Source organism: Mesocricetus auratus, unplaced genomic scaffold, assembly GCF_017639785.1.
Source record: "Mesocricetus auratus isolate SY011 unplaced genomic scaffold, BCM_Maur_2.0 Super-Scaffold_100676, whole genome shotgun sequence".
Lineage (NCBI taxonomy): Eukaryota > Metazoa > Chordata > Mammalia > Rodentia > Cricetidae > Mesocricetus > Mesocricetus auratus.
Window position 1 is genome coordinate 9,662,977 of NW_024429266.1, and position 18,914 is coordinate 9,681,890.

The 18,914-nt window shown below is 48.6% G+C and overlaps 1 protein-coding gene and 1 long non-coding RNA gene across 2 annotated transcripts in view; both read left to right on the forward strand.

Annotated features, from left to right (window-relative positions):
- Positions 1-11,541, forward strand: part of LOC121136879 — a 35,689-nt gene extending 24,148 nt beyond the window's left edge. The window contains exon 3 of the long non-coding RNA XR_005874053.1: positions 11,371-11,541. This is a non-coding gene — a long non-coding RNA (uncharacterized LOC121136879). The remainder of the gene's footprint in view (positions 1-11,370) is intronic.
- Positions 11,542-12,564: 1,023 nt separating this feature from the next.
- On the forward strand, positions 12,565-18,393 carry Hlx (H2.0 like homeobox). Its single transcript, XM_005082429.4, has 4 exons — positions 12,565-13,737; positions 14,456-14,635; positions 15,345-15,529; positions 17,521-18,393. Exons 1-4 carry the CDS (start codon positions 13,155-13,157, stop codon positions 18,001-18,003), a joined length of 1,431 nt encoding a protein of 476 aa, XP_005082486.2. The 5' UTR covers positions 12,565-13,154; the 3' UTR covers positions 18,004-18,393.
- The last annotated feature ends 521 nt before the right edge of the window (positions 18,394-18,914 follow it).

The window sequence follows — 18,914 nt, forward strand, 5'->3', positions numbered from 1 at the left end:
TGGGGGTCAAGGGCAGAGACAGGCATATTCCGGGTTTGTAGCTGAAACATGCCCCAGGCTCAGTGAAAGACTTGGTCTCACAAAATGAAGTGGAGAGTGATAGAGAAAGTCATTGGCCTCTACAAACACACACACACACACACACTCACAATCACACACATTCACATACATTCTCACACACATTCACTCACACACACAAATACTCTCACAATCACACACATTCACACACACGTTCACATACACTCTCACACTCCACACTCACTTACTCACACACACACACACACATACTCTCACAATCACACACACACACACACACACCCCTCCACGTGAGGAGTTTAAAATATTTTTCCATGTTCTCAGATGTAAAAGCAAAGCAAATCTAATTTAAAATAAACTATAAAATCTCTTATCAAAACTTACGGGATTCAACTGAAACAACATACAGGAAATTCTGTATTTGTAAAACATGTTTCTTAGAAAATGACAGGTTAAAAAAATAATCAGAACTTGTAAGTCAAGTGTCACACCAACAAGAAAAATTAATAAAGATAAAAAAAATAGACTCGAGGATATTAGCACACATTCATTTTCTGCCACCTTGGAAAACAAACACTGGGTTTTTCTTCTGTAGAACACATTAAACTGAATGTTGCCAAGTATCTATTTAGAGACAGTATCAATAAAGATGACTTCTGGTGTGTTCTGCAAAAAGCATCCCTAAGATTAAGTGGCATTATGTAATAAGGGCTTTGCTGCCATCCTTGGCACCCAAGTAAGTTGTAGCTCTCGGCTCTCATTAGGTACTTTTGAGCACGAGGAAGAATCATAAAGCTCCCTTTAGCGGTTTTAGTTTTTTATAAAGTGTTAGCCTGGCATTTTCTTTTGAACCCCCTTTCTCATTGGTTCTGCTAATGTTTAGCTCAGCTCCCTGTGTGAAAACCTGGACCGGTGGACTGACTACCTTTTACAGAAGACACGGTTGCAAATATGTGATCAAGCATGGCGGCCATCCTGCCTGGGTAGCCTGGACTTGTCTTGAGGGTGAAAACATGCCCAGTTGTTTATCTTTTCTTTAGATGGAATCCAGGTCTCCCACATTCTGTTCTCTGCCCTGAGCCTTCCATTACCTTCTGCCATGCCTCCCCTTTTCTGGGAGTCGTTCATCCTCATGGGTTGGCCTTTGTAAGGTTCATGGAATCCTCTTCTCCGTTTGGCATTTGTAAGGCATGCAATATTTTTGTTTTGTTTTTGTGCCAACTTCATTGTCTATGACTTTGGTCAGACTAGTTGTCTCTGCAAATCACAGACAGATCATTTGCTGGTCACCTCCTATTTGTCATTCCACGTGCTGGGTATGGGACGCTCAGAATGAGTCAGTCTGTCCAGAGATGGTGACTCTTAGCCAGGAGTGTGTATTGTCTGTGTATGTGGGGTTGTGACATAACATGCTAAAGGCTGTCACCAAGGTCAACACAGATGTTCTGGGATCCTGGGAAAGGAAAAACAAATCTCAAAGAAATGAAATGAAGAGTGGGGATGAAGCCAGGGGAAGTTTCCAGGAAGAGGGGTCTCAAGAGACACTGAAGGGCAAACAGGAGTGAGCCAGGGAGACGAGTGAGGGGGTGGGGAGGAGAAAGCTCCAGAGGGGTAGTTGAGCCATAGTACAAGAAGAAGGGTGATAGTATACTCATGGGGGTGTTAAGGAATTGTGGTACTGTGGTTTTGCTTTTCGTTTCCCTAGGGCTGATGTTGACATCTGTTTACACAATTCTAGCTGTAATGTGTCTTCAAGAAATACCCAATGGGACCCGTTGTCCATTTTTAAATTGGGTCCTCTCACTGCCTTGCTGTAACTGTTCTTTACACATCTACTACTAAAGGGAACTTTGTTTTAGTTTTTAAATTGCATTTATTTAGTCTATGTGTATTGCACACGTGCCAATGTGTTTGGGTGTGGAAGTTGGAGGACAATTCATGGGAATTGGTTCTCTCTTTCCACCTTGTGGGTCCCAAGGATCCGACTCAGGGCATCAACCTTGGCAGCCAGCACCTATATCCACTGAGCCATCTCACTGGTCCTCCTTACATAATCTCCGTACAAACCCTTTATGTGCAGAGATTAGTAGTTTCAACATATCTCTCCCATCCTATGGATTTTCTTTTACTTTTTTGGTTGTTTTCTTGGAAATATAGGAGTTTTTTTTTGGTTTGTTTTCTGAAATGGTTTCTTTGTGTGGCTCTGGCTGTCCAGGAACTCCCTCTGTAGACCAGATCCACCTGCATCTGCCTTCCAAGTGCTGGGATTAAAGGAGTGGGTCACCACTGCCCAGTTTAAGAAGTTTCCTTCCTTCCTTCCTTCCTTTCTTTCTTCATTCCTTCCTTGCTCCCTCCCTCCATACCTCTTCTCTCCCTCCCTTCCTTATGTCTTTTTTTTGGAAATCCACTTTATTTTTTATTGTATTTTGGTGCCATGTGTAAGAAACCACTGCTTACTATAAGATCTCGAAGATACTCTTATGATAACTTCTATGTCTCTTTTTTCTCATTTAGGTCCACAGTCTACTTCAAGCTACCTTGTATCTATGGTGTGAGGTTAGAACACAGGTTCAGAATTTTGTGTGCTGATGCACATGTCACGTGCTAAAACGAATTATCACCTCTCATTAATTTTATCTGCCATCATTCAGTTCCATCCTATCGACTCTTCTGTCTAGCCTGTGCCATTACAACCCCTGGAACTCACAAATCAGATGGATTCACTTAGAGATTCACCTATCTCTGCCTCCTGAGTGGTGGGGTTAAAGGCACAGTCAATGTCTACTGGTTTTACACCATGGCTATTAGTCCTTGGGCGAGGTGGCCTAAGTTTAGGGATAGCTTCCCTAGAGCTCTTCATAGACAGAAGACTGAGGAGAGTGGAGGAGAGGCTAAGAAGCTTTTAATGAGACTGGAGTTCAGAGGACAGTGTGTTTTTCAGGAAGAGCCAAAGGCAGGAGACCTGGAATAATAGCAAGGAACCAGTCTCACAGAGTCTTTGTCCAGCGAGACTTTTATTGGGGTGGGCACAAAAACTGTTTTCTCCCCAGGTTGTTGTGACCTACTGACTGAAAATAATTTACCACATCCCCTTACTGCTGTCTTTCAACTTCAGGCTAATTAAAGGCTGTTTTGTGTGGCTCAAGCTCAGTATGGGTATTTGAGATAGGAGATAGCTAACCGAATTTATTATCCTGAAAGTTTATCTTTTAGCTTTTGTTTGTTTGGGGCTAGGAGGGAACAAAGGACAGCATCTGCTGTTGTCAGGCTGCCTTTTGGATTGGGGGACACTTTGGAACTCCTAAACTGCTATTTTGCTTCATTTCAGACATAGCAGTGACAAGGAGTTTGAGAATTGCTTGTTGAAATGTTAATACTGAAAGGGTTGTTGCTGTCATTGTTGTTGATGTGTGTGTGTATTTGTGTGTGTGTGTTTGTATGTGTGTGTGTATCTGTGTGTATGTGTAGGCCTTAGGTTGATGTCACGTGTCTTATCACCCTCCATCTTAGTATTTTTTTTTCACATGAGAGTGTCGCACTATGTGTTCCTGGCTGGCCTGGAATTGGCTATGTAGACCAGTCTATCCTGGACCATAGAAATTTGCCTGTCTCTGCCTCCCCAGAGTGAAACTAAAGGCTTGTGCCACCACACTCAGTCTGTCACCTCAGTTTCTGAGCAGGATCTCTCACTGAGTCTAGAATGCAGTAATTTGTCTACAGCAGCCGGTCAGTGATCTCTGGCCAGGCCTTCCTGGCTTTGTCTCCCCAGCCACACCCAGCTTTGAAGTGGACTGAGGATCTCCACTCAGGCCCTCATGCTTGCACAGCAAACACTACACAGTGAGCCGTCTCCCCAGTGTCCTAGATTCCCCTTTGAGATGCGTGTTCTTGAGCAAGACCCAGTCAGTTACCGAGTGTCAGCCTGAAGAATTCAATCAGCTAACATCCTGCCATCAATCACGTACGTGGCCTTGTGCTAAATTTGTACTGTGCATGTGTGGCTTATAGAAAAGGGCAGGTTTTCCACATCACACCTCTTAGTGTCTGTCCTCTGGGCCTGCTTTATTTTTATTCCCAGCGTTGTCACTATTAGCGATGACACATCTGGCCACTTTTCTTCCTGTTTTGCTACAAGTACTTGTGCTTCTTGAAGGTGAGAGGTTTCAGCCTCCCAGTGTTTAGAGGAGTTCTTGGTGCATAGGGCCTGGCTCAACATATATATTTGTGGATGTAATGATTGAATCCTCAACCACTTCATAATCTTTTTAAAAATAAGAAATGTCATTTGTTTGACATTTCTCTTTTCTTAAGAGAAGAATTTCTCTGCTTCAGTGGGCCCTATAAGCTTTTCAGACTGCAGGCAAATGATACTTAATGCTCTAGGCTGGAGTTTCTAGGAAATAATATTATATTTACTAGCCTGGCGCTTAAAACTTTTAAAATTTGGAGGATTTTTTTTTTGCTCTCTGTGTTTTAGCCATTTACCCTTTCTTCATTAAATTCCCTCAAAATGCAGTCAACAATGAATTTAAGGTTACATCAGTGCTGTTTTAATTGTTTTGGAAAAGCTTGTGAATCCAAGTTTAGGGCCCAAACCAATTTAAAATAATAATTTTATTTTTATGGTGTGTACTAGGTTAGAACTCCAAATTCACACTAACTGTTTAAAAAACCAGTAGCAATTCGAAAATCCTTCTTTCTGAAGGAGAGGACTTTGCTGCAATAGCTGTGGGTGGTTCCAGTCTGTGTGCTGTTAGCTGGGCTCACACTTTCCAGTGAGAACAGTAGATAAGACTCTTCCGTTCTTTCTCAGATGTAGTTTAGAAATCCTGTTTGTTACTAGACACCTCTTCTTCTCCCACCCAAATTCACGCCCTTTTTTGACTTCTCTCACTAGAAAACAGTCATCTAAAATAAAATAATATACAATAAAAAAAAAACAGAGTAGGGCAAAACAAACACACAGAAAAAATACCCAAAAGAAATAACGCAAGAAACACATATGCACAGACACAGGCATTCGCACGCAGAGAAATCCCATAGACCCATAAAAACAGAAATCATAACATGTGAGCAAAAGATCTGTAAGATAAGACAAACACCCCAACAAAGCATGATGATACAAAACCTTCTAAAAATGACCACAGAGTTCATTTTGTCTTTGTCATTTTGTGACCGGCCCTTGAGTGAGGTTTGTATACCCAGTGAGACGCCATTGGAAAAAGCAAAATTAAATTTTCCATTGTAAGCAGTTGTTAATTGGAGAAAACTTCTGAGTTAAGGATGGGGACTTGCTGACATTTCTCCCTCCGCTCTGGGACCTCATCGTTAGACCCGCGATCTCCCTGTGCATGCTTCCATGGCGTCTGTGAGTTCTTACGTACAGCAGTCACGTTGTACCTACAAGGCACTGTTTGCGTAGTGCCTTCCACCCCAATAGCGCTAGTGACCTTTCCACTTTCCCTTCCACAGGCTCCTTTGAGCCCCGAAGGGTGAGATTTAATGAAGACATCTTATCCCATTTGGGACCGAGTGTTCCAAGTTTTTGTCACATTACACGCTTATTTTAGGTAGGGCTCTTTCCTAGATTCTAGCCACTCTGAAACCATTTTTTTAAATTTGTTTTTTTAAATATATATATGGGTGTTTCGCTTGCATGCTTGTCTGTGCATTGTGTGCATGTAGTACCTTCAGACGTCAGAAGAGGGAGACATGTTCTCTGACGCTGGAGTTACAGATGGTTGTGAGCAGCTGTCTTGTGACTCCCCATCTTAAGGGGAAAAGGTAGAAAGCAATAGAGCAGGACACCCAGTGTCCCCCTTTCTCTGGGGCTTACAGAAGCATGCGTCCAATGGGCACATGGTTTCAACTATCACCCCACACGATAATATTATAACTGAACTTACTAAACAGTTGCATTTTAAACATATATATATATATATACATACATATATATTCAGAGAACACTATATCTACGCCTTATAACCATCAGTGCCTGCTTGTTATAGAATTAACCGTAGATCTTTGATTGGGGAGAAGTTAAACATTCCTGCCCCCCTCCTTTCTTGTTTCTTTCTTTTTTTTTTTTTAATTTTGGACAAGTTCAACCCTGGCATCATTAAATGAGAATAAAAGATCTGAGAACAAAACCCAAGCAAAGAAAAGGTTTCAAGTGTCAGGAAAGTTGGTTGGCTTACAGCACACTCTTGCTGCAGACACTGATCTCCAGAGACGCAAGACAGCCCAGGAAATCTGAGCCCGGAGAGCCCTAAGGAGTGAAGGGTGGTCTGGAGAAGGGAAGGGAACATCATGACAACTGTTAGGAGTGCAGACATTCCTACTTCCAGGCCTGTCTATCAAAAGCAGGCTGTAAATTGAAAATGGACACACACACACACACACACACACACACACCACAACCACAATACATCTTTAGTAAAACTGTTCATAGTGGCTGTGCTAGCTTCATGCTACTGTAACAAAATACAGGAGGTAATCAATCTAAACAGGAGGCTTATTTCGACTCATTTTTAGAGTTCCAGTCCATGGCTGACACGGCCTCTGCTCACCTCACCAGCCAGGACGTGTGTGGTCTGTCTTTCAGAAGGACCTCACTGTTCTACGTTCATCTTCCTGGTGAAGGTGTGAGACACAGTACCTATGTGATGAGACAAACCAGGGAGCAGCACCGTGCATGCAAGGCTAATGGGGAAGTTTCAGTCCATCACAGACACTTGGTACTCCCAGAGATGATCAGATAACCTGGGGGACTGCGAAATGGCCAGCATTGGCCAATAGGCAGGTCATCACGGCTGGATGATTTGTGTTCTGGGCAGGATGGTGCCGATGGTGCAAGACTTCACCATGATACTTGGGGCTGCACACAGATAGTTGATTTCCAGACTTTTCCCCTTAATGTTTTCCGACTGCAGTTGGTGGTGGGTTACCTCAGAAAGCAGAACAATGAAGAAGGGAATGTTGTGCACATTTCTTCAGCAAGATAAAGAAAATGTCCTGCGGTAGGATCTGTCTAAGGGTGGAGTCACCCAGGGTCCTCTCAGCCCCCCACCTGCCCATTTCGGTCCTCCTCATCACACACATTCGATGCCATTTCCATCTTCGTGAGGACAGTTTGAAGCAAGGCAGAGCCTGTGGGACAATGCTTAGCAGGATTATGATTCTGGGCCCACCTTTCTACCTCTTCTGTCTCAAGAGACAAGTGTTACTTAACACTCAGACATATGCACATAGGCTGTGATATGTGCTCTCTCTCTCTCTCTCTCTCTCTCTCTCTCTCTCTCTCTCTCTCTCTCTCTCTCTCTCTCTCTCTCTGTATGATTGTGGGCCTCAGAAGTGAAAGGTTATTCACATTATGTAGTTGAAAGACATTGAAATCCTATGCAACCACTTAGTGCTGGATGGTGTGGATGGAGGCGGTTCAGAGTGCAAGCCCCCACTCCTTGAAACACCATTTCCTAACAACTGTAACCTTGGACAAGCCACTTAACCTCTCTGAGTATCAGTTTCCTAAGCCCAAAACACTCTGTCTCCCCCACACCCCAGTGGCCCATTATTTTAAAGAGTAGGTGAGATGCTACCTGTGAACAGGGCAGTGTCCTGTTGGTGGTGGTGGATGACTAATTCCCTCACCCTGTCTGGTGACTTTTAACACAGGACCTAAGGGCTTCCCATGCTCAACAGGGAAGGAAACTAGATCACAGCCGCTATCATCTTTCATTCCCCCAATGCTGCTGGTGCAGGGATGGTCCAGCAGGTGTCAGCAGAGGGAAGGGAAAGATACGTGGGTCTGCTGCACTGAGCCGGGGCTGGTGGAGTCTGCTATAATTCCACAGCTGCTCCAGTTGGGGGGTGGGGTGGGGATGCAAATTGAGAGCTCTGAGAGGGAGATGCACCATCGGTTCAGTCTACAGGATCCTTACCCATCCCCTGGTTTCTTCCCACTCCTGCCTCAAATCTTTTGTCCATAGAACCTAGAAGCAGGCAGGCCCTCAGTGACTTACTTTCTGCAGCTAGACCCCACCTCCTAAAGTTTAGGCTTTCTCCCAAAATAATGCCACCAGGTGGGGACTATGGGTGCCACATGTAGGAATATTTCACATTCCTACCATAACAGGGTCACGAGAGCCGAGTCCTCCACATGTGAATTAATCCCACCATGGAGGCATGAGCTTATTGATGAAGAGTGAGTTTGGGGGCCCCTGTCTGTCACCGGATGGAGCAGCCTGCCAAAACCATCCTGGTTCTCTTTGCACTGTGTGTTTCCTTAAAGAAGTACTGCTCTGGAATGACGGTCCCTTCCCCGGGTGGCAGGTGTGTTTTAAATGTAGTGTTATTGATTTAGTGTACCTAAACTTGCTTCTTTTCCTTCAAGAGCAAACTACTCAGATGTAGTGATTCAGGAAACAAACCCAGCATCTAGTAAATGACTATCCCTGGGGACCGGAGAGCACACTTGACACACTTGATGAAGAGTGAATGGCACCTGGAGTACCAGATGGCCTCGCAGTCTGTACCTGTCCTCCCTGAACGTGTCCTCTCTGCAAAAGGGTGTACTTCAATGCTACAAAGTTCTGTGATGTGGTGGGCTCTACCCTAGCTCACCTGAGGTCTGAGGCGTTTCAAACTGCTTACCTCAGCTGTCACTCCTCTCCCCATCTCCAAGGGAAGGTGGGGAGAGCCGGGGGAAGGGGGTGTGACATGAGGGGGCAGGAAGAGGGAAGACTGTCTTCATATCTATGAAGTGACACATCCTAGAAACAGGAGAACCCCTTCCCCCCATCCTCCAGAAATGAACAAACAGGACCAGACCCAAAGGGCTTCAAGATGTGGGTGCCAGACCTATGGGATAAACAAAATTTAAAGGGGGAGATCAGGGTCCAGGAGAGGGTAGGTTAGCAGAGGGCCTGGCACACCTGGAAGGGAGGCGGGGTGTGTGGAGAATCAAACGGTTACTAGTGCTACAGGCTGCTGCTGCTCTTCCCACCTCAGAGAAAGTCCAGTTTCCTCAAACCAGAGCAACCCCAAGGAGCTCAGAAAACGGGAGGTGAGCCTATTGGAATACCTCCCCCTTGTAAATGTACTGAATTGTACTATCTAGAACCCACAAGGAAAAAAAAGTCCAGCATTCACCACTAAGCATGAGCTGGGCCTGCAGCCCATAAATTAAACCCCAGCTGGTGGAGTGACACACCACACACAGGTTCCCGGATGGCGGAGTAATGGGCACACATACACGGGTTCCCACCGTGTTGTGCATAGAATCTCTCAAATGCTTAAATCCAGGTTATTCTGTGTTTCCTCCCCCATTTTGACTGCGAATATTTATTTCTTGGTCCAAAACAAACAAACAAACAAACAAGAAAACAAAAAGTAAGTAGCCTGTTTGAAAGAATTTTTAAAGTGAACTAGGGAGGGAGTCCCCCTGAGAGATAGGAATAATTTTATATATTATAGTCCCCAAATCCCTTCGAAGATCCAGCTAGTACAAGCCCACCTGGAGTTATCTTCCTACAATAATCTTCCTTGGGTTTAAAGCAAGAATTTGCTCCCTTTGAGCACGAGAGAACTGAAGAGAAACCAGACCTTTCTCTTGTCTGAGAATTGCATTTGCACCCACTGCTTTCCTCCATCTTAAATGTTCACAAACCGCACTGTCAAATTATAAAGGGACCTGCCTAGACCTTGACTCCTCTTGGTACTGTGAAATACTCTGGCTGTGTGTCTTCTCTGGAAAAGACAAAGTGGGTTGTTTGCAGGTCTATAGACGCCAATCACAAATGAGCAGGCGCCCCACGCACGGTGCTCAAAATTTTCGACCTTTTAGATGGACGCGCATGTGTGTGAACTAAGTTCAAGTAATTTGATTTAATCGGGCCCATTTCTATCCCAGGTGGTTACAAGGTCCCCCGGGAGTCCACGCCTCTGCCCCTAGGGCCTCCCTGCTCAGGCAACAACAACTCTGGGCTAGTTCATTTCGCCACAGTCCCGAACCGCTCGGAAAGCAAAGATTAAAGGCGAAAGTCACAGCTGCAGACTTATATTTTCATTGCTAGAGGGGAATTGATTTCCGTGCATTTATTTTGGAAGTTGTAATACAGAAGAGCGGATTTGCGTCACCACAGCAACTTGCCGGTGGAGATAAAGTTGCACAAATATTGAAAGGGGAAGTGCTAGGAGTCATTATAGAGTTTTTCTCCGGAAGAAATAAGGATTTCTGCAGTATCCTAAAATACTAGGACCGCTTCTATTTTGAGACCAATCTCGCAGGCATATCCGCTCATTTAGTCCAAGTTTGAGCCCATCAAAAAAACAGGAGATGACCTGAACTCCTGCGAGCCCTGGGTTTCCTGCTGCTTTCTCGGTTCTGAAGGGTAGGGGGTAAAGAGGAGGGCAGCGTGCACGGGCTCCCACCAAGGCCTGCAGGGGTGAGGCTTGAGCCTGGGGCAAGAAAGACCCACCTACCCAAAGGCTGCCTTTTTTTCTTTTTTCTTTCTGACATTTTTCCCCCTTTGGCGTTTGCCCCTATGAGCTCCGATTAGGCCTTCCGCAGTGGGTGAGGCTGCGCTTGGGCTGCAACCATTGCAATAATGATGCCGCAAGCCGGGGAGAACGCAGCCGGGGAAAGAAGCCCTCACAGCCTTGCCTTTGAGCCGCCGGGCGGGCGCTCCTGGTTTCAAGGCGCTGCAGATCCCAGATCCGGCTGTGGACACTGCCAGATACCTAGAGCGGTCGGGTTCTGCACTCACCTCCCGTTCAGTGGGTCTCAAACCGTGCAAAAAAATAAATAAAAAATAAAAAAGGAGAAGGGGAGCCTTTCATTCCTAGCGGAGGAGGCGAAGGTGCAGGCGTCTGGGTGAAGCGTTAAGTTCTTTTGAACGGAGCCTTTGGTGTAGGCCTCTCGCTGTCTGGACGCCCGTGTTCAAACTGGAATCTCAGCCGGATTACAAAGCTTCCAGAAAAGAGAGAACAGGGGAGCCCAGACGCCCTCTCCTCCGGGGTTGTGACTTGCTTTCCCTAAGCACCTCGGTGAGATTAACGAACCGCTTCTCTCTCACACCAGAACGTTTAGCCAAAGTGTCACCTCGGTGGCCTTGTACTTGTTGCAAGTCCACCTCCTGCTAGACATGACATCCGGCCCCTCTCCCCCAGGCACCACTGCCCTCGACTGTCTGTCCCCCTCTGTCCCTGATGCCGGGAGTGAGGGCCGGGGAGCCTTTCTGTGACAGGGTGGTAAACCAGGGAAAGACCAGAAAGAGAGGACAAATCTCAGGGGCTGTAGATCCTGTGACTGATTAGCCGATGTTTGTGGTCCAGGAGAAAGGCAACCGCTAATGATGACGACGTCGCCGAAGAAGGGGCACGAAGCTGCTAGACATTAATTAACTCGGGAGCCCACGCCAATCCTGAGCTGATAACAACCTGGCTCGTCTTAGAGTTGAGGAGAAATAAACATGCCTTGGAACCTCATTTAGGAGACAATTATTTATACAATCGAAAACAAAGGATTTGATGGTTTCGTTATTGTTATTTTATTTTCTTCCTGAAAACCTGCAAGAACAGCTCATCCGGGTGGCCCGTGGTCTGTTTGGGAGGGGGCGGGGAAATCCATTCTGACTATAATTTAAAAGAGAACGAATTTTTAAAATAGAGATGTCGATGCGACAGAAAACCCCCGCTACACCTACCCAGAATTCTAAAGACCCCGGCTAGAATGCAAGGCTCTGGCTGTGGCGGCTCGGACAGCGCCTCCCGCCAACAGGCCAAAGCGGATCCTGGAAAAACCGCCACCGAATTGAAAGTAGGTATTTAATCTCAAAGGCAACCGCTCCCAGGCACTTGCAAAATATCGGACCCACGTGACCCGGGGATGTGGTGGCCACGAAGGGTGGCACTTCCTACAAGGTGCAGGGAGGGGACTCGCGTGCAGCTCTCCCGGGCCTGGCGAGAAAGCCCGTTTTGTTGTTTCCGAGGCTCGGGGCAAAAGTTTGGATGTGTCCAAGGGAGACGTTTGGAGCCATCTATCTTGTTTTGTTTGAAAAGTCACTCTTTCAAGTTGTCACTGGAGTGACAGCTCAGAATAAAAGTAATTTGCGGCCGGTCCTCCTCTGGCTCCTGTGAGCTCGGAGGCGGACGGATTGCGGATTTGGGCCGGGATTCTGGGTTGCAGAAAAGATGGGGCCTTTGCCTAGGACACTAGAACTTGGGATAAAAGCAGAGAGAGTCTCGTGAAAGCAGAAAATAGAAGGGACAGCCTACAGGCCACCCGCGCGTCTGTTCTGGGGGGGGAGGGAGAGAAGCTGTTCGTGACTGCCGAGCCTGGGAGTCCCAGCGCTCCCCTCTGGAGACCGACTGCTCTCTCCCGGTGGCGGTCCCCGAGCTGCAGGGCTTAGAGGACAGCCAGAGGCCGGAGGAGCCGATTCTCCGCCCCCAAGCGGCTCCCAGGGACGCGCAGTACTTAGCTCAGCCCACGCGGCCGCAGAAAACACTTTGGTGTGGCCAGGGCGTGGCCGAGGGTGGGCCACGCCCCCTCTTTCCCAATTCCCCTCCACTCCTGAGTCCCATTGGTCACAAAGACGTCCAATGAGCTCGCGGATCAAGGTCCTACCCGGGGTCTGACTCGAAAGCTCTTGCCAAAACTTTGGGAGTTTTTAGAGAGGAGTTTTTTCTTTTTCTTTTTTTTTTTTCTCTTCTTAATTTTTTTAAAGTAACGGATCATTATTGTTGTTTTAAATTTAGCTCTCAGGGCTTAGCTGTTTGGGTTTTTCTTTCGGTGTCTCGGGTCCCCGTCCTCCCGGCTTCTCCGGAGTGGCGGAGCGAGGCCGCGCCCGCCTCGCCGCTCCAGCACCCGGCGACAGCCTCCATCCCGCGGGGAGCGCGCTCGCCGCGCCGCCTTTCAAGCCAGGCCAGGGGCCCAGGCGGTGGCGGGAGGCGACCGGGCCCTCGCCTCCTCTTTCGGTGGCGCCAGGGCTCCCCGCTGGCCCTCTGCTTCAGTGCGGGCGGAGAACCGAAAGCAGAGCGGGCTTGGCTGGGACACCGCCTCTCCCCAAGCCCCCACCCACGTACCCACTCACCCAGGACCCGGCCAGGATCCTGCCAGGATGTTCGCGGCCGGCCTGGCTCCCTTCTACGCTTCCAACTTTAGCCTCTGGTCAGCCGCTTACTGTTCCTCGGCCGGCCCGGGCGGCTGCTCCTTCCCCTTGGACCCCGCCGCTGTCAAGAAGCCCTCGTTCTGCATCGCCGACATCCTGCACGCCGGCGTCGGGGAGCCCGGGCCCGCTGCAGAGGGACTGGTGGGGGCCTCCGCCGCCCTCACCGCGCACTTGGGCTCCGTGCACCCCCACGCCTCCTTCCAAGCTGCCACCAGATCCCCGCTCCGTCCCACCCCGGTGGTGGCGCCTTCGGAAGTCCCGGCCGGCTTCCCTCAGCGGCTGTCCCCGCTGTCGGCCGCCTACCACCAGCATCTCCCTCAGCAACAGCCAACGCCGCAGCAACAGTCGCAGCAACAGCCTCCGCCTCCATCCCGGGCCGGCTCCCTGCAGCCGCCGGCTTCGGGGACGCGGGTGGTCCCCCACCATAGCGGCTCCGCCCCTGCCCGCTCCAGCAAAGACCTCAAATTTGGAATCGACCGAATTTTGTCTTCAGAGTTTGATCCAAAAGTCAAGGAAGGCAACACTCTGAGAGGTATGTCCCGTTGGGAGGCTTCAGGCCTCATAACTACTCACAAGGGCTCTGGTCCCAGGCGGGTTTTTTTCTTTTCTTTTCTTTCTTTCTTTTATTTTATTTTTGTGTGTGTGCTTTTACATTTAAGGACAAATCAGTAGAATGAGAGAGAATAAACTGTGAGATAACTATGAGACATTTAAAACTCAACTACTCTATGTAAAAAATAACTTTTCGGATGCTTAAACAGCACAGGGCACGTATGAACACCCTGATTGCTGTAAACTTTTTCAAAAGTGGGTGGGTATAATCCATCTTTTGGAAGACTATCTACAGAAAGACATAGATTTTTCTCATAGGGAAATCTCAGCGTGGGGACATTTTGCATTTATCTGATTTCCAGTAAAATTCTTCCCAAGAATTGTGGGGAAGCAAAACTGCTAGTCTAAGCGCCTGAGGGGAGAAGGCAGAGTAAGGGCATCTTAGCACCATTTTATGAAAATCTTTTTCTTGCTGGGGGGGTAGACTGGACATGGTTGACACGCAGGGGGGGTAGACTGGACATGGTTGACATGCAGGGGCGGTTCAGGCCCCACTTTTGGCGGCTGTCAGGAAAGCGCTTCCTGTGGATATGGGGGTCTTTCTTGACTTCAACCGGATAAAACTTCGTCAAAGGAGAGGGGAAGGGAGGGTATGAGTTTGTCTAAGACATAACTGACTCTTCTTTCCCGCCACCCAGATCTCACATCGCTGCTAACCGGTGGGCGGCCTGCAGGGGTGCACCTAGCTGGTCTGCAGCCTTCGGCTGGACAGTTCTTCGCGTCGCTAGATCCCATTAACGAGGCATCTGCTATCCTCAGCCCCTTAAGCTCCAACCCAAGAAATTCTGTTCAGCATCAATTCCAAGACACATTTCCAGGTAGAAAACTCACTGAGTTCAGTCCTTGAGTCTCTGAATCTGGTGGCCAGCGGCCGACCGTTAGAAATCTGGGTCTGATGCCGCAAAGGGCGGAAACCCCATAGTCCGGGTAGGAGCCAAGTCCTATGAGACAAACTGAATGTTCTTTTTAGTTGGACCGTTGGAGAAGAGAGGGGGGCCAGGATAGTGTGTATGTGGGCCACTGCTCCTATTCTTTTCGTTCAGAGAGGGTGGTTTGAAAATGAGGCATTCAAAGATGTGGGTCACACACACACACACTCATACTCACTCTTCAAACAAACACTTCACACATCTACTTTTGCTAGGTTGGTTACATCTCCTCTGGAAGACAAATGAGGGGGGCTTATAGGACTGTAGGACTGTCACTGGCAGGTCTTTGAAGCCCCAGGGACAGTTCCAGCTATTTTAACATGTCGGTGACTGTGCGTTTAGTTTATGTCTTTCTCTTGAATGAATTCAGGCAGTAGCCAGCTCTCCCCGGCTTTAGGCCTAAAGTGGTCCTGAGAAGATCTGAGGGGTGGGGGGAGAAAAGAATTCTTCCTTAGGCCACCCCAGCACAAATGAAAGGACCTGGGAGGAGACTGTGAACTCAAAACACCTTTAACTATTCATGAGAGTCAGAGGCCCACAGGCTGCAGTCATACTAACACTATCACGGTCCTGAGCCTGTCTTCCTGCTGGTTGTCAGGTCCCTATGCTGTGCTCACCAAGGACACCATGCCGCAGACATACAAGCGGAAACGCTCATGGTCCCGCGCCGTCTTTTCCAACCTGCAAAGGAAGGGCCTGGAGAAGAGGTTTGAGATCCAGAAGTATGTGACGAAGCCAGACCGAAAGCAGCTGGCAGCGATGCTGGGCCTCACCGATGCACAGGTAAGCCACTGGCTGGCTGTTCTCCCGCAGGCAGTAACGGTAAACAAGGGGATCGGTAAACAAGGGGATCGGTAAACAAGGGGATCGGTAAACAAGGGGATCGCAGGCCTCTTCCACATCTCCTCACCTTCAGCAAACACACAAGGTCTTGAATCTCACGAAGCTTTATGGTGTAGCAACTCAAACCAGAGGAGAGGTGGGTAGGGGTGGAGAAGGAGGAGAGGGACGACGGAGAGAATAGCCCTTTCCTGAAGATGTATGTCAACAAGCATCGCATGTTTAGTTTGGCCAAGAAGCCAAAGAGCCGCGGGCAGAGAACGCGAATAGACCACTAGACTCTCGGAGTGCGCCTCGCTGTAGGAGACAGTTGTTTCAGAAGAAATAAAAACCAAAGGCGATAGATTATTGTTGGTCCCTGCCTTCCTTCACTGGGTTGTGAAATCCCACTTGTGAGGAACTGAAAATATAATTTCAAACAGAATGACTTCGAATGGCTTTAAGACAGGGAATGGGCTTGGAGCAGACACAGTCCCACTTTCTAATAGCCCAGCCTCTGAAGATGATGTCCTTGGTGACAGACTTGAGTGAAAGAAAGAAAAAAAAAGATTTTATTAGGATGTCCAAGAACATTTTTCAGTAGATCCTGCTGACAGAAGAAGAAGAAGAAGAAGAAGAAGAAGAAGACAAAGAAGAAGAAGAAGAAGAAGAAGAAGAAGAAGAAGAAGAAGAAGAAGAAGAAGAAGAAGAAGAAGAAGAAGAAGAAGAAGAAGAAGAAGAAGAAGAAGAAGAAGAAGAAGAAGAAGAAGAAGAATCTGTTGTCCTGGAACATTTTCTTTCTTCTTTCTCAATTTCAGTAATTAGGGTTTCTGTTTGCTTTCTTGACTACAGCGTTCTACACTTGGTTGCTTCAGTGCTAACTGCCACAGAGCAGAAGCCAAAGTAGGCTGCTCTCTCTCTCTCTCTCTCTCTCTCTCTCTCTCTCTCTCTCTCTCTCTCTCTCTCTCTGCCTGGTTCTCTCTGAGCCTCCCTGCTCTGCATTGCACAACAGGCTTGCTTCCTCAGCACACACAGACGCACTGGAAAGCCCAGCCAGTTCTTCCAGCTGTGCGTGGTATTTTTAAAGGGGAAGCGGGAACTAGCACGCGTGTGTTTGCTCCCCCCAGGAGATCACATATTTTACTTATATAGATTCTCCTTCCATCTCTTCCCTATTCCTACATGGCTGCACATTTAATTCCAGCATTTTCTGAGCCCCTGGAGAATAAGTTTGTCTCTCACAAAGACGGGGTCTGTATCAACTCTTAGGTAAAAATACGCCAAGGTGAGCCTCCTTTACCTAAAGCCCAGCAAGTACCCATTCTGATGGGATTAACTCACTGATTCCCCTGTCCTTTTGTCCACTTCCACTCTTAAAACAAACAGTGGTGGCCAAGGGCTGTAGTCTGAGTATGCAGGAGGCAGAGGCAGGAGGATCTCAAGTTCAAAGCCAGTCTGGTTCAAAGAGAGAGACCCTGTCTCAAAACTCCTAAGGGGAGGGGGTGGTAAGGTGAATTTTTGCAGTGAATTGCTTTGGGTAGTGAATGTCCCCTCCCGGGGGGGGGGAGCGAAACAGAAGATCTTCATATTGGCTCATCAAAACCTTGACATGGTGTACACAATAGGGATATATTGCAATTTGGGGGTTCATGGCTCCTTAATTTTAATCAGTCCTGAGTTTGGTGAGATTACGAAGCAATTTACAAGAAATCCGTCCTTTACTCGCATCCAGGTTATTTTAAGCTTGAGACTCAAGGGCCACACATTTAAAGAAGATTCCTTAGTGGGTTGGGTGGGTTTCACCCCTTAATAACTCCTGGGTGTTTATGCTTAGTTACAGGGTCTGGGTTCTGCAGGCGTAGCAAGCGTCCGCCGTGCTGTCTTGTCTTAGGAGGTCAGCTCCAGGTATAATGAGCTTGTTATTCATCTCGTATCTCCTCTGATGTTGCACACAGGTGAAGGTGTGGTTCCAGAACCGGAGGATGAAGTGGCGACACTCTAAGGAGGCTCAGGCGCAGAAGGACAAGGACAAGGAAGCCAGCGAAAAGCCTTCAGGAGCAGCGCCCGCCGAGGGCGAACTGGAAGAAAGGAGTCCCAGCCGTTCCGAGGGCGAGGCTGAGAGCGAGAGCAGTGACTCGGAGTCCCTGGACATGGCCCCCAGCGACACGGAACGGACTGAGGGGACTGAGCGGTCCCTGCACCAAACTACGGTCATCAAGGCCTCTGCCGCGGGCGCCCTCATCACAGCCAGCGGCAGTGCGAGCGGTGGCAGCTTCAGCTTCAGCAGCGCCAGCAGCCTGGGTAGCGGCAACGCGGGCGCGGGGAGTGCCAACAGCCTTGGCGGCAGTTGCTCGGAACTGCTCCCCTCGCACCAGCCCTCAGTCACCAGCAATCCCCAGAGCCCGGAGCCAGCCCAAGCCCCGCTAGCGGGTTTATAGACAGGACCGAGGGTACTTACGGCATGGCGTGGCATGCAGCTTCCCCAACACTGGCTGGAGTTTGTGGCTACTTTAGTTTGTGGCAAGGGTCGCCAAGACGGGAGACGCCGAGGGCAGCTTCTTGGGGGTTCGTACCCTTTCTCTTGCTGCCTAGGCTGCCTGAGGCCTACAGCTCCCAAGTGAGAGTAAAGTTTTGAGGTCTCTCTGCCTTCTCCTTCCCCCTCCCCCAACTCCGCTAAAGAATTCAACTGTTCTCCCTACCCAAGCAGCTCGCACTGTGAAGTGTTTGACGGAACTGTTCCTCCGAGCACCAGGGGTCTTGGCATAAGGACACGCCGCACTTAGGAGGCCTTTAACTTGTAAATAAAATGTTTACTACGGTTTGTAAAAGGCCGTTTGGCTTGCCGGCTTGCTGGGGTATTGAGGTTGGTAAGTGCCAAAGAACGGGGGGGCGGGGGACGACCAGTACCTTAGTCCTGACACGCCGCAGGTGGCAACAGCTGGAGGAGGGGAAGCATCCCCAGAGCCAAAGACGGAGACCCCTGCAGAGCCCCCTGTGTGGTGGTAGAGGCTTCACCCAGCACTGAAGTCCTCCTGCGACTGCCCGGGTGCGAGGCCTGCAGAGAACAAACTGTAACCTCTTAGGCCTGTTCTGCAGATGGCTTCCCTAAGCAGGGTTGGGATGCAGTGAGCACACATGACTGCGAGCCTTCTCAGTGGCTGCTGGCTGCGGGGAGCTCAGAGTTAGTGGAATCCGCTCTGCTGCGGAGCTGGAATTCAACCAGGCACAACCACGCTCTCGAGGCCTTTACTAAGTTCCCAGCCTGGAGTCTGGGGGCTGGACCAGTGCCACAGCGCAGGGCTGAGGTAGGGAAACTGAAAGCAGTGTCTCAAGAAAAGGACAGAAAGGT